We start from the raw sequence: 14,701 nt of genomic DNA, 5'->3' as shown, positions 1-14,701 counted from the left end.
TTGAAGTTTTAGGCAATAGCCCATGTAGCTATTTCTGTAGTTCTGTTTTTTGTTTCCCAATTCGGCTCAGAAAAACAAATCAGTCTATATGTTTGAGGCATCATCTATTTTTGATATTTTTCCATTGGTCTCTGCTAAGACAGAGGCCTGGTCCTGGACTTACCCAGTCTGGCCGTTTAGTATCTATGTGCCTCAGCAGCTGCTGTCTCCAGTCAGGCGGCATCTTGTTGTGCTCCATCCAAAGCTCATCACCCCCATCGGCATTCTTCTCCATGCACGCAGCCAGGTTGTAATCCGTGGGAATCTTTTCCATCAGGGCGGCCATGGTTGGCCTTGCCGACACTGGCCGTGCCTGAGAAGCACCGTAGCTCTCGATGCTGTAACTCCTGGCCGAGAGGGGGCGCCGTGGAGCTAGGCTTTTGGTTGGGTAGCCTACAGGAGGAGCCTTAGGCTCCTGGTAGGATGCATACTCGCCATCGTACCTTCCGGGACCCTTGTGGAACTGGGGCTCTCCCTTGACGGGAAGCCTGGCTTGGTGCTCCAGCATAGCCTTTGGGTGAGGACGCCCACAGGCCTGCATTTCCTGGGCTTCCACCATGCGACGGAAGAGTGCCAGGTCTGTGGAGCTAACCAAGGAATCCGCCCTTCGGAGGCAACCCGGCCGTGACCTCTGCCCCGAGTACTGCTGAGGGACTGGCTCCTTGCTGACCTGATTTGGTGAGAAGGTAAACATCTGCTCTGCAGGCTGGTAGCCCTTGTACACCCTGGGGCTCACCAGCTCCTTGGGGAGGGTCTTTCCCGCTTGGTTGATGTACATGGTCGTGCTCGGGAAAGGTGGCATAGACCTCCTTTCGGGATTCATCATCTCCATGGGACCCTGAGGGTTGTAGCTTTGGTCGAAGTGGAAAACCTTCTTGGGACCGATGCCTTTGGACTCCTCGAAACCCGGCGTGCCGCCAAAGTCGTCGGTGTCATCATCCAACATGGGGGCCGACAGGCTGCGGGACATACTGTGCTCGTATGTCACAGGGACATCCGCTCTGTCCACGCTGCCCTGGTTCTCCATTGCCGAGCCGTAGCTGTCGAGTGCGGCACCATGCCCCTTGATGGAGCTGATGTCCAGCTCGTCCGTACTCTGCGACTTCTTGAACTTGGCCTTCACCTCCTTCATCATGGGATAGAGCCTCTCGGCACTCTTGCTGATAGTGACGACGTTCCTGGGGGGATTCTGGCTGCCTTGTGGGTGCCCGTGAACATTGGCCTGCCTTACTGTGTCCTTGGGGTCCAAGGGCGCCCCTCTCGCCCCTGGAGGGGAGAAGGTTCCGGGTTGCTCTCCCATCTGTGGGAAGTCTTTGTGATTCGGCTTAGGACTGCTCATGGGGGTCAGTTCCATCTTGGAATGGAAGGCTGTCCTCTCTTCAAGTGGGCTGGGCGTCCTAGTCCAGTTCTGCCACGGGTTCGCCGGAGGAGGCACTTCGGTGTCCTGCCCGTGGAAGGGCTTGGCGGCCTGCTCTGTCTCCTGGGAGACAGCCACAATACGGTCCTGCCTCAGGAGGGCCCTCCGGCCCTGGGCCAATGCACTTCGGGGCCCCAGTGCCGCTTTTGCTCCAGAAGTCTCCACAGATGGCTCCATGCTTCCAAAATCTGTGTTGTCATACTGGGTGCCATCGCCCCAGTTGTTGAAATTGGTGCTGAGGGGACGTCTCTCTGCGTGCTGCTGCATGTTGCTGGCCAGCCTCTGGTTCAGGTACTGTTTCTCCATGCTGGTGGGGATAGATTGGGCTAGTCTGTAGGGAGATCAGGAAAGCGTCTTATCAAAGTCAGAACAGGTAGCTTATTGCAGCTGATAGACAGATGTTTATACCTGTGTTGTATTCAATTTTCTTCACACATGATTCCTTCTTTCACTTTTATTTGGGAGCAGCTAATCCCCCCTACAGCCCGCAGTGGTTTGACTCACAGTGGCAGTTCAAAAAAGATCGATAAAACACATTCCTCCCACAGCAAGGGGGGGGCGGTCATTTTCATCAATAAATCATGAAGCACTCATAAGTGTGTTTATGATTGTGTTAAGAAATTAAAGGGGTTAGGGTTAATTTATGGCATAAAATCTAACGCAGCGTAAACATTTTGTGTGGTAGTGGCCTCAGGAAGGACTTACTTGGACCCAGTAAGACCGATCCAGCTTGCTGGGCGTAAAAGCCGGCCAGCTGGGTGGATGGGGGGGTTCAGATGCGTGTGGGACGTGCTCGCTATCCTGAACAGCTTGGATTGTTTATTCTCTTTTTTCGGGCTCCTGCCCTGACATCTGCTAGGACCTCAGCACACAGCGGGCCCTCTCTGCCTGGAACATGGGGTCTAACTGGCTGCAGGCTCATTTCCGTCTTTTGTTCTACTACAAGATCCTTTTTGACAATCCTGTTCCCTTGGTGCCTCTGGCCCACCTTTGTGAACCCCCCCGAAGTTTTTGAACAAAGTCAATTGATGGTATCGTTATATTCCTTTCTAGTAAACACCTAATCTATATTCATAGAATTCAGTCACCTAACAAAACTTCTGCACCAACCACAAAAGCAATAGTCCGGCCCACAAAAACTGGCCACCTGTGATGTTTGGCTACATCGTTATTAGACTTGGCATTACATTAACAGGAAACCCCGAGTGCCTCCCACCTCTCTGTCCAGTGGGTGGGGGGCTCGCCCGTCTGCACCCCCTGCTGTTGGGGAACCTTTCCTTTCAAGGCATTGGAGGACGCCTGCGGAGGCACGTAGTCAGAGTAGGCGGCCGAGGGCCCGCCGGGGTTCAGGCCGTGCAGTTTCTCAGCACCGTGCTCATCAATGGAGTCTGAAGGAGCGGAAAACGGGATGAATCTGAGCGGCATCACGTGAGAAACAGCCAGAGGCGTGAGGCACGTCAGGCCTGAGACCCCCCAGCAGGGATCCATCAGACATACCTGGTTTGTTTTTGTTCAGCAGAACAACCTTGGTCTTGAACATTGGCGGTTCAGCTGAGGTGGATCTCATGTCAGAGATACGGATGTCGTTGGGTGAGTCCTGTCGGGGGGGGGCAGTACACTGTTGTAATTTCCTCACAATCTGCTGAACTAACATGTTTGCCCCCTAGTCAGACAGACCCTGGCTCCTTACCTCAGAGCTCTCTGTCAAATCCTCCCTGTCCTTGTGGTTTGGAATCTCGATAGACGAGTTCTGGCTGGTTCCCCGTTGCATCATCTGGATTTTGACGTATTCTTGGACGTCCCTGTCTGCCATCTAGCGCACAAGACGCATGCGATCACCCCACTTCCATCTTTAATGCTCCAGGAACAGTCACCACAAATTACGGCAAGCTAGCAACGGTACTAATGGAACAACATGCATCAGCTAAAAAGAAGAACGATTTTACTTGTTTCTATATGTGAGATTCACGTTTCTAAGCAGATGGAGCATCAGCTGTGACTTCAGTTGTCCATGATGTTACAAATCTCATGGGAGTTACACAAAAATGTTCTGAGGGCAGAACGAAAAATGATTGGTTCAGAGAGCTAGTTAGATTGTGGAGGAGGTGGATCCAAGCAATAGAGGAGGCAGGACCAAGACATCTGATTGGCTGGTCCCGCCTCATCTAGTTGCTTGGACCCACCTCTTCTACAATGTGATTGGTTAGCTCTCTAAACCAATCATTTTTCGTTTTGCCCTCAGAACAGTTGTATATGAGTGAAACACCCATGAGCTGTTACAATGGGGAAGAACTGGTTTGGTAGATCCAGAAATTTACTCACATAAATACACAGAAAATTGTAAGACCCAAGGCAACTCAGAAGGAGCTCTCACCTGGAAGCCATACCCTACAGCATCTGTCCCTGCATTGAGACCTTTGGCGGTTGCCTCCATCTGAGAAGCTACCTCGGCAATGCCCTCCTTCATCGCCATTGGCCACCCTCTCTCATATTTGTCCTTGCCCTGGTGCTCCGCAACAACCATGCCAGGGGGGCATTTCTCCATGCCGCCTCTCAGGTTCTGCACCGACTTGACGATGTTCTTCAGGTCCTCTGGGTATGGAGTTGGGTAGCGCTTCAGATTGATCTCGACCTTGCGGGACATGAGCAGGTAAGTGGGGTTAACTCCTCGGTACATGGATCCAAGGTAGGAAAAATAATATGAAATAAGTGGGGAAAATATCCACTGCATCATTCATTACTTTCCTGCGAACTACGATTTGGAACATTACACTAGTCACACTATGGCCCAACATTACATTTCGATCATAAGTATGATGCTAACAGACACTGATTATAAGTTCTGGACTTGGATTAAAACAGCAGAACCTTGACTTTCCCAGTGCCGTCATCTTCCTCCTTCTTGTCGTCACACTCGAAGGCCACGGTCATACGCTTCTGCCGCTCCTCCTCCCAGAGGGTGGGGTTGAAGCTGTCGGTGTCAGACTGGTAATCTGCAGGAGGCATAGGAGCGCGTGAGGAGCATGCTGATGCCCGTGCCCCACATTACCACGTTCTGCTCAGACCCACTGACAAAGCTCATCTTGGGTATCCAAAGACATGTGACCCACCGCTCAGCATCCAGTATCTTCAAGTAACCGTAAAATTGAGCAGAAAATTATATATAAGTTATATATATTTCCAGGTCTACAGAAATATGAAATGATACGTTTTCAAAATCCTCTTCTCTTTTCACCATCCTCAACTAACATCAAGTTCCCTGATGAGTTTTGCTCACAGAACCAAAGTGGGCTGCTCACTCTCTCCCTCAGATCTTCTGAAATCTCCACTCCACCCCCCCCACTCCCCTCATTTCCCCCGCAGCACCACAACCCACCTTCTTCATGCCGTGGCTGTTGAGGGAACATGTAGTTAGTGAGGACTCTCTGGTTGGTCTCTGGGTTGGCCTCTGACTGCAACGGAATAAGGGCCTTGGACTGCAGGGGCACACAACCATAATCATTACCCACAAATCTCTCCTATATTACATCACTTCCTCCCAGAGGCGTTACAATATTGGTGTGATCCCAGACCTACAGAAGGTGTACATAAAGATGTAACATGTTTACTCGTGGAACGGGAGGAATCTTGCTCTGACTGAGTACCCAGCAGGAAGCTGTGTGTTCACTATTTTATCTCCTTAGCAGTAACGTTGTATAATTACAATTCCCGACAAATGCCCAGGGACTGTTTACAGGAGCAAATTAGTTCCTGATATTTCAGCGTTAACAGCTCTGCACTGCAGCTATGCAATTAGCATTACACAAGAGACGGTACATTACTCTATTTTTTTAATCAAATCTCTTTGTTTATAGGTTTACTTCAACTGCACAATAAGACCTCATTGCTCAAAATGGTCCATGCATATATTTCACACCATTTCAGAAAAAGTAGTGGAGACCAGGGATAATTATTGATTTAATTTGTATAAAATGTAGAAAAACAACACAATGAGGAAAAAAAACATTCTTTTTCCTTGCAAAGAAAAAAATTGTACTAGAACAGGGATGCTCAACCCGTCGATCGTAGTGTGTTTTGAGGTTGATCTCGAAATGATTAATGGATAATGGTATATTTCATTGGGACCCCTCAATTCTGGTTGGCCAAATTTACCATCACGAATTCCTAGCTTGGCAGAGTATTTCCTTTGTAAAAGTAGCTCTCACTGTATCAAAGGTTGGGCACCCCTGTACTAGAACATCAATGGTATTTGGAGGAATTTGCGTTACGCCGGAAGATTACTGTAATTGACCCTGTTCAACAACTGACCCGGGTCTCCCCTCAATCCAATTGGGTGTTTGGTTTCACAGCTTTCACTGGTCTACAGACTGTAAACGGGTTGACATTCACCTGATTGTCTGATAACCAGAGGGCTGCCAGGTCTTTTAGCTTGGTGAACGTCAAAGGCAAGTTCCTTAACCTGATTCGGAGAAGAGGAGGACAGTCACAAACATTACAGGCTCCATTTCATAAGCCTAAGCTTACTGATGTGGCTTAACGGTGCTATCGGCACATAGATCAGCTGACGGATATGTCCTTCTGCTTGGAGACACGTGTTCAGCGAGAGCAAAAGCTCATGTAGCCACCTGTTGTCGCTCAGGTTGAGGACCCTCAGCTTGGTCATCTGTCCGATCTCATCGGGAAGGAACTCCAGCTTGTTGGAGCGTAGCGACATGACGGTCACGTTCCTACAGTTCCCGATCTGCAGAGACACAAGAGCGCCTTTCATTTCCGATGTCTGATTTCACCAGAACAGAACATCAAAGGACGGTCTTTGACCTAATTACAGTATAAGCCACCAAGGTCTGTATACTTATGCAAAACAATGACTCAATTATATCTGGAACAATGAGTCATTTTATGTTTTGATGAGACTGCTAAAAAGAAAAACAGGTAGGCCTATGCTCCCATACGTATCAGTAGTTTATTTTTTCTAACAAACAGTAATTGTTGTTTATATAACTTTTATTGTCATGCTTTAGGAATAGGTACTTCACGGTAGAACGTCAGATCGATTAACAAAAAGCGAAAATGGGCATGCGGTAATTTACATATGGAGCTTCTGGGGCTGTGTAGCCAGGCACAGTGGAAGCTGTCATGATCAGACATAGATCCCATCGTCACCACTGACTGAACATCCCCTAGTCTGCACAGGAAGGCTGGCAAGATGCTGAACATTTTTTTTTTAGCAAAATGCCAGTATCAGACTTGGTTCACGCTATAGCGCCTCTTCCTCATCAACAAAGGAAGACGATCGCCGAACTGAGCTCCTTTTTCAACAGCCGAAGGTTCATATTATAGGAAGAATTAGATTGTATTTTCCCCCTTCACCTCTCTAGGCAGGTCCAGGAGGAAGTTCTCATCTGCTGCAAACGTCCGCAGGTTGTGCAGGTAGCCGATAGCAGGAGGGAGACACTGCAGTTCATTGCAGCTACAGTCAAACTCTTCCAGCTGCGATAAACTATGGAAGTAAAGGAATAATAGGAAACGAAAGAAATCAAAAGCCGCATCTTCTGAAGTGTTTTGGTGTCTTTATAGTGAACGTCTTCTGCTCTTCCATAACCTCGCATATACCTACAAACTGGACAAGGACAAATAACAGAAAGACATTTCACACGTAGCTCTCTCTGGTTCTTCATTGTTATTCCCCCCCCCAAGTGTGGCTCCAACATTATGAATGCTTTTGTAAAGCATGGTATTCCCCACTTTTTTCATTTAATTCTATGGGCACAGTAATGGGATCAATTAAGCTGCAAGTCCATAAAATCTAACGATCAAAACAGAGGGAGAATGAGCACTAATGGCTTTTGAATAGACTTTACAACACATCCATCTTTCAGAATATGTGTTTGCGATGTTAAACACAAATCCGCAAATATTAATGTCATGAAATAAGATATTTATATATATTATCCGCAAACACATTGAACTTCTGGGGGCCATTTACTTCTATAGTCAACAATGAATTACCATCAGTATCTGTCAGCGTCCGTACAAACATTTTGACTACAGCAACTTATCATGAATCCATAAAGTGTGAATGCATTTCTTGAAGAACTGACCTCCCGATAGTGTTGGGCAGTGAGGAGATCTGGTTTTCATCTACTTTAAGAGTTGACATTTTTTTCAGCATTCCTGCAAAAAAAGAGAAGCTTATTAAATTAATGAATGTGCATATTTATTTTTGACAGGAACTTGATTGAAAATAGTTTTCAATCTCAGATTTAATATTTTAAAAAGTATTTTAGGTGTATTCAGTAACTTCACAGCGGGGATTTTTTATTTAACAATTAATGGAGACACAAACACGATACAACTGGCATTCAGCATGTGCATATTGCTGTGACGATGTATATAAGTACGTTTCTATCTGGTAAAGGACCCAGTGTTTAAAATAATTTAAATGTATTTTTAATCAAAAATGTTTAACAGCAATGAAAATCGATTTCAGTTAAAAGCATGTGAAATCTCCAGGCTTATTTTAGTTACTCATCGTTAGTAATTTCATTTTTCACTCCCATTAGATAAGACTCCACAGGTGTCTGAATGTTCATTGTTTACTTATCTCTGAGTTATATGCAGCAATTAACATTTTGACATTCATGTTTATTTGTAACCCTTATTAGGCCTATATAATTGTCTTTTCTAATTTTGACCAATTACTGCACTTATACAATTTTATGCAAGCAGCTTATTGATGTCATGGTTCACATGATACCAAACTTGTTCCATATTACACCGTAATGAACAATAACTCGAATTCTGCATTATATTTGCAATCCAACCTTTTTTGATCATAAATGAACATGCTTTAACCAGACTGTCACTGAGCACAGCATGCTGTGCTGTGGAAATCATAGATGGAACACATATCTTGAGTTGCTCCAGTGATATTCAAATCAGGTTGCACCTGTGTTCATTTACATAATCACTCCTACTAAATACAGCAAAAAATGCAAAATTGCAGTGCCTGGAAATTACCCACACTGTCCTGTTAAATTGCACCCCACTGTTCCATGGTGTTCAGAGAACCAGTTGGGTGAATTAAAAAGGATTTTGCCAAACCCGCAGGTCGTCCTGTGGATCAGGACCAGAGCCGAGTGCTTTTCGTCAAATGAATTGTGTTTTTTTTTAAATGACCCCTAGGGGGCAGCACAGCTCCCTCCTAGGCTCACCAATGGAGTCAGGCAGTTGCTGAAGCATGTTTGAGGACAGAAGGAGGTCTTCTAGCGCCTCACATCCAGAAATACTCGCGTCCAGGGACTCGAGCCTGTTCTTGGACAGATCCAGGTACGTCAAATGCTTCAGCTTCCCTATATACTATGATAACAAGGCGGACGACACACGCGATGGCAGCGAATGTTTGCCAAACAGAAGGGTGTGGAAGTGATGGATGCCAGAAGAAAACAAAGGGGAGAAAAGAGCAGTCAGGGGCTGAACGTCACAGACCCACAGATTGTTCTGCACAAATATTGAAACTGCTGGAATTCATGCGCATCCTTAAAAACAGAGTTGTGTCACTGGTGGGTCTTGAGGTAATGATCTAAGCCTTGATCTTCCTACCCCAGGTAGCGTCTGGAGGGAGTTGTTGTCCATCCAAAGCTCCTTCAGGTTGTGTATCTGCTCCAGGACCTCCGGCTGAAAAACACAATGACACCTGAGTCACTCACGCCACCCCGTGTCATGAGCCAGAAATCCATCCTTCCCAAAATGATGAGGACCACGTCTGCCGCAGCTTAACGAGCTTCTCGCTATCGCCCTCACAAGTCTGATGAGCTCCGCATCTCGGAGGTCCCGCCCACACGGACACATCGTTGGCTACAGCTAGTCAGTCTATAACGAGGACAGCTGGTCGAGTACAGAGAGTATCCCATAATTACAGCTGACCAGTTTCATCTGACCCTGAAACGGTACATGATTTAAAAGACTATCAACAGGACTAGTAAAAGCAGACTTTAATGTGGATGAAGATAGTGGACAACCAATCAACCACACCCAGCTCAGCTAGCGCCCTCTTCAGGAACTGGAAAGTAAAACAGGTAAAACACAGTGTTTTTTTTTTATTGAATACAACAATGTCCTCCAGGGTCAAACATCTCATATATGATGGTGTCTGAGCCAACCAATCACCTCAGAATGAACATGTAACAACGATAAAGGAGAGTTCTTTAGGAGAACTTAATATTAACTGGAACAAACACCCGCTGATCAAACATGGGGCTGAAACATGCTTCATTCTCTTCGCCAGCTACTTTCCATCCTTGGCACCTACGCTATGCCTTGTCTTCTTTCTGAAAAGAGATTTAAGACTTGGCTATTTTTTTCCTCGGCATCCTGCGCTAAAGTGAGTCTGGCTGCGGCGGCGTGCCGTTCCACCGTCAACGCTGGACGCTAACTGCGCTATCTCCACAACCATATGCATCTTCTGCACTTTTCGATTACGAAACTTTCCGTAAAATTCCGGCCACGCTCCGCCTGATGCGCACTCGGAAACGGGCCCCGCGTGGGGGAAACGCCAAACTTGAGATAGAAAATCACGTTAGGGATATTTTTAGCTGAAAGCAAAGGACTGTAACAAAAAGAAGTATGATTTCAATCTCTCCGTGATTTCCCCCATTCAGTCATATCCATCCATCTCTCCAGCGGTAGCCGCCAACGTGGGGCCCGGCTCTGTATTTTCAGGAAGTGTTTAAGCACCGAAGGCAGGTTATAAATCTTTACGAAACGAGGCAGTGAATCTGAAATAACGAGCAAAGGGTCCCTGGCAGGAGAGCTGAAGCGAGCAGCGGCTGTGGGTGAACGATGCCCAGGATCCCCTGATGGGGACGGATGTGGCGCGGCCTCCAGTCTTACCAGCTCGTTGAATTCATTGCTGCCCAGGTCCAGTCTCTCCAGCTGGGAGAGCTTCTGCAGTGACCTGCCAAGGAATCAGCGGCACCATCAGGATTTACCCGCAAACCCGGCAATTACTTTCAGCTAGGGAGGTGCTGGAATATTTATAAACAACTCAGTTCAATTTGACTTAATTTTAAGCGAGGCCGATTGAGGGATTTGATCCTTGGGGGGGGGGGGGCTTCTCCCCAAGTAGGATTGCCACCCTAGCAGGTGAGACAAGAAATAGGCGGGGTGAAGACCTGATTGATATGTTGGATCTTTTAACCAATAGACTTCCCGGGACATTCAGGTGAAGCAGGGATTCCCACCACCACCACAGTGATGTCATAAAATCTAACAATGCCATATTGTAACATAGTGCAAAAGGAGTAATCAGAATCCCTTAGCAAATCGTGAATTATTATGATTTAAACTAATTATACATAAAAAGTTATACATTATACTCGTTGTAGGACATTAGCATAATTGCCACAGCAATGTTTATTAAAGAGATGCAAGGAACATGCTAACATGCTCACTTTGGCAACGTTTTCAGGTGATTTTCTCGAAGCTCCAGAATGCGCAATTTGGATAGTCTGAAAGACAGTGAAAGTATATTGGGTAAAAGAACTACAAACATGTCAGCGACTACTATTTTGTTTTATTTACTGGCTGCTTGATATTTGTAGTTTTGTGTCTGTGAGCATATGGCCAGAAACATGTCATACTCACTTCCCGAAGTTGGCAGGAAGCTGCTCCAGGAAGGCGTCGTTTAAAAACAGCTGGGAGAGATTCAGGAGGTGCGTGAATCCGTCCGGGAGCCTGAAGGACACAGTAGGAGGTGAGATCCCCCTGGAGGCTGGAGCCCCAACGCTCAGAGTACGGAGGCTAAACGGAAAGGCCTGCCTCTATAACGAGGACCAGCCTCAGCGAGTCAGGCCTTGTCATACTGAATGACACTATAGACCAAGTCTCTCAAACTGGTCCTTGGGGAGCCCCAGACAGGGAGCAAAAACATGAACCACCTGTGGGATCACGAGCACCAATCTGAGAAACACTTGTCTATAGAGCACAGTACTACTAACACTATTGTTCTCTACAGAGGACTATTCCCATTTATTTTATTTCGTTTCCCTATTTTATATGAATCTATTGTAAATAATCAATGTTAGTTGGACCATGGTAAAACCCCCCACCCCATGGTTCCCCCCCACCGCCCCCACCGCCCTATGATGCCCCCCCCCCCACCCCATGGTGTCTTGAACTGGGATGTTATCCTTCTTCGCCGTGAACCACAGCTTACTTGGAAATGGGATTGACGCTTGCTTCCACGATCGTCAGACATTTACAGCCCTTAATGTTATCAGGGAACTCTTGAATGCCTGAAAAAAATAAGACCTCAATGTTACACAGCTGTAGCTGTAGGTGTGATTCGTACTTTCCCAAAAACTGCCCCAGCTCAAACTTATTGAAAAAGCGAGGTGTGCATTGAAAACGACAGCTCGATGCTGTAATATATCCCCCCGCCCTTGTAAAAGATTGTTTATTCGGTTTTCTGTTATGTAATTCTGTTTAAATGCATTTGGGAGGGCATTTGGGACTGTGATCGCGGACCCCTGTACCGTTTTTACTGATGTCCAGCTCCTTCAGGTTGACGAGGCTCGCTATGGTGGTCGGCAGGGTGGTGAGGTCATTGTCAGGAAGGCTCAGCTTCTTCAGAGCTTGACAGCTGAACAGTTGCTGAGACACAGTGGTAAGGGGAGAAGATTTAGAGGGCGTCTGAAAACGACGATCGCATCTCCATCAAGTTTTCGCAACAGAAACACAAGTTTCGGCTGCCTCTGTGTGAAGGCCGATGATTTCTGCAATCCCAAACCGGGGAGCAGGTGTGAGATCACACCTCACAAAAAAACGCACACCCATAGACACATTCGCCAACCGAGTAGAGAGTCCTGCTGAAAATTACCTTTCAGGGGGAGATTAATTGAGCTCTTCGACTGGAAGGATTGAAACATCTCCGAAGGAAACATGGACGTATGGAGTGAGCACTGGCAGGCAGGCTTCTGCCGCATCTTTAAGCTTATACAGCCTGTCATCTTAATGCTACTCATACTTGAATCAATACAGTTTTTACAAAAAAATTTAAAATCAAAACTACTCATATACTACTCATACGAATCAAACATATTTAGTTAGTTTAAACCTAGTATTCAACTAAACAGGCGGTTTGGTACAACCAGAAAGTGTAAACTAGTCAACTGGGTAAAAAAGAATCATATCTGGCAAATTTCTTGAGCTGCTGAATACTCGATTAGTTTGGACTTTTTGTAGACCATCCTGCCCAGTCTGTACACAGCTTCAGACCACAGGATACATAGTTACTGTGAGGTTTCCACCGAATCGCTGATGCACAGCTAGATATTTCGCCCTCTCGCTGTCACCGAACGTTTTATCCACGAGCGGTCATGATGGGGCGGGGCCGGTGCCAGCAGCCTTGGGATGGCACCTTGGCCGAGATCCCGGAGCATTCCGGAACAACCAGACTCACAGCCAGTCTCGCAGGCGCGGGCGGTCGCGAGGTGTCTATCGACTCAGACCACGTGCCATTGGATGGTGGGAGGAAAGTCGAGCACCATGAGAAAACTCAGAAACTGTCGAAGAACCAAGGAAAGCCCAGGAACCGTGAAAAAACCTGCAAACTCCATGCAGCAGAACCTCCCGTGGTCCCTCTGCTCAGAATTGATGATACTTTGGTCTCAGGTCTAGTGCCAGTGTTTGTCAACCCAGTCCTCAGGACCCCCAGACAGGACACTTCTTTGACCCCTCCCTGTCTGGGGGGTCCCCAGGACCGGGTTGGGGAACGCTGCCTTAAGAGACATCCTGATTTTCCCGAGTTCAACCTGTCCCTGGATCAACAAGGGAGAGGCTTGCATTTCACTTCTTTAACCAATCATAGTCTTCACTGCATGACATCACAAAATTTTTCATTTTCAAGCTCAAGGCTTCCAACTATCCAATAGGAGGTTGTATGTGGCTCAGCGGGCTAAGCCTCGATGCCTGTGATCAGAAGGTCACTGTTTCAAGCATGGCCTCAGAAGAATAACCACATATCTGTGGGCCTTGAGCAAGGTCCTTAACCCCCAGCTTATTATTATTATCATCATCACAAAATAAATATGCACCTTACATTACATGCACCCTTACATTCTTCCCTACAGCCTTTGCAGATAAGCATGTTCCTATGTTTTGTATCTTAACAAAAAGCCTAAACGGGTACTTCACAAATCTGTGCACCTTACTTTTAATTAATGTTATTGGTTAAGGAATGAAAGGTGAGCCCATCTCTTTTTGACCCAGGGATGCATTGAACTTGGGAAAATCAGGATGTGTTCCTTAACCGCTGTGGCACCTGCTGGTTTTCCAGAGGTAAAAAAATATCAGAATGGACTCTCCCACTCCACATGTCCAGCCCACCCCTGTCAGCAACATCTGGCCCACCTTGGGCAGCTCCTCTATCTGGTTGGCATCCAGGTAGAGCTCCTCCAGCGTTCGCTCGAAGCTGAAGATCTCCTTGGGCACCTGCTGCAGGCTGCAGTGGGAGTAGTCCAGCACGGAGATCACCTCCTGCTCCTCCCCCCGAAAACACCGGCACGGCACCAGGCGGCCAATGATCTTCCTCTTGGTCGTCATCTCCAGACACTGCACTGAGGAAGAGGAGGGCGGATGAAGAGTTAGGGGTTTCTCGTACTAAAGGGGCTTAAACTATCAACACACTGATTTTCCTCACAATGATGCCTCTAAACCCCATCCATAGCCCTCCCCCCCCGCTCATCCCACCAGCTACACACGTGATCTGAGATCTGGGTCGAGTCTTGCTTATAAACTTTGACGTCTAGCTGTCAAAGAACATGTCCATGGTTTATGACTTCCAGGACCTGAAGCTTTACATGTATTGACATCCACTGAGAGCTCACTTTATAAAACCCACGCACCTTCTCCTTTACTTGCTGGCTTCCCCATCATGGACAACCCTGCCTGACATCTGATTGGTTGGTCCCGCCTCCTTTAGTTGCTTGGACCCACCTCCTCTCCAATCTGATTGGTTATCTCCCTGAACCAATCATTTTTCCTTCTGCCAGCAGAACATTTATGTGTGAGAAACTCCCATGAGCCAAAGCTAGTCATCAATCTCAAGTCACTAAGTGAGTAACATCGAACAAACACATCGTTTCTGGCCATGCCGCTCTTCACAAGAGCAGACATGAGGATCTGCAGAAGCGAACACGTGAATAACATGGCATAAGGATGTCAAAGTTTTAATGCCTCAAACCA

At 46.9% G+C, this 14,701-nt stretch overlaps 1 protein-coding gene across 8 annotated transcripts in view; it reads right to left on the bottom strand.

Moving 5' to 3' along the window:
- Positions 1–14,701, bottom strand: part of LOC111847537 (leucine-rich repeat-containing protein 7-like) — a 49,571-nt gene that overhangs the window by 5,315 nt on the left and 29,555 nt on the right. For 3 of the 8 annotated variants that reach the window (XM_072704488.1, XM_023818801.2, XM_023818800.2), the window contains 19 exons: positions 13,868–14,073; positions 11,992–12,109; positions 11,673–11,751; positions 11,102–11,191; positions 10,909–10,965; positions 10,349–10,412; positions 9,059–9,133; positions 8,671–8,815; positions 7,558–7,630; positions 6,827–6,956; positions 6,082–6,197; positions 5,846–5,915; positions 4,833–4,932; positions 4,325–4,449; positions 3,831–4,088; positions 3,147–3,269; positions 2,954–3,053; positions 2,673–2,844; positions 164–1,787 (listed from right to left, as the gene is read on the bottom strand). In XM_072704488.1, coding sequence (XP_072560589.1) covers positions 164–1,787; positions 2,673–2,844; positions 2,954–3,053; positions 3,147–3,269; positions 3,831–4,088; positions 4,325–4,449; positions 4,833–4,932; positions 5,846–5,915; positions 6,082–6,197; positions 6,827–6,956; positions 7,558–7,630; positions 8,671–8,815; positions 9,059–9,133; positions 10,349–10,412; positions 10,909–10,965; positions 11,102–11,191; positions 11,673–11,751; positions 11,992–12,109; positions 13,868–14,073 — 3,725 coding nt within the window. The other 5 variants (XM_072704487.1, XM_023818797.2, XM_072704489.1 and 2 more) reach the window with 4 other exon arrangements.

This window comes from Paramormyrops kingsleyae, chromosome 21 (genome assembly GCF_048594095.1).
Source record: "Paramormyrops kingsleyae isolate MSU_618 chromosome 21, PKINGS_0.4, whole genome shotgun sequence".
Lineage (NCBI taxonomy): Eukaryota > Metazoa > Chordata > Actinopteri > Osteoglossiformes > Mormyridae > Paramormyrops > Paramormyrops kingsleyae.
The sequence above is the reverse complement of the archived record's forward strand: the minus strand, read 5'-3'. Positions and strand labels throughout refer to the sequence as shown.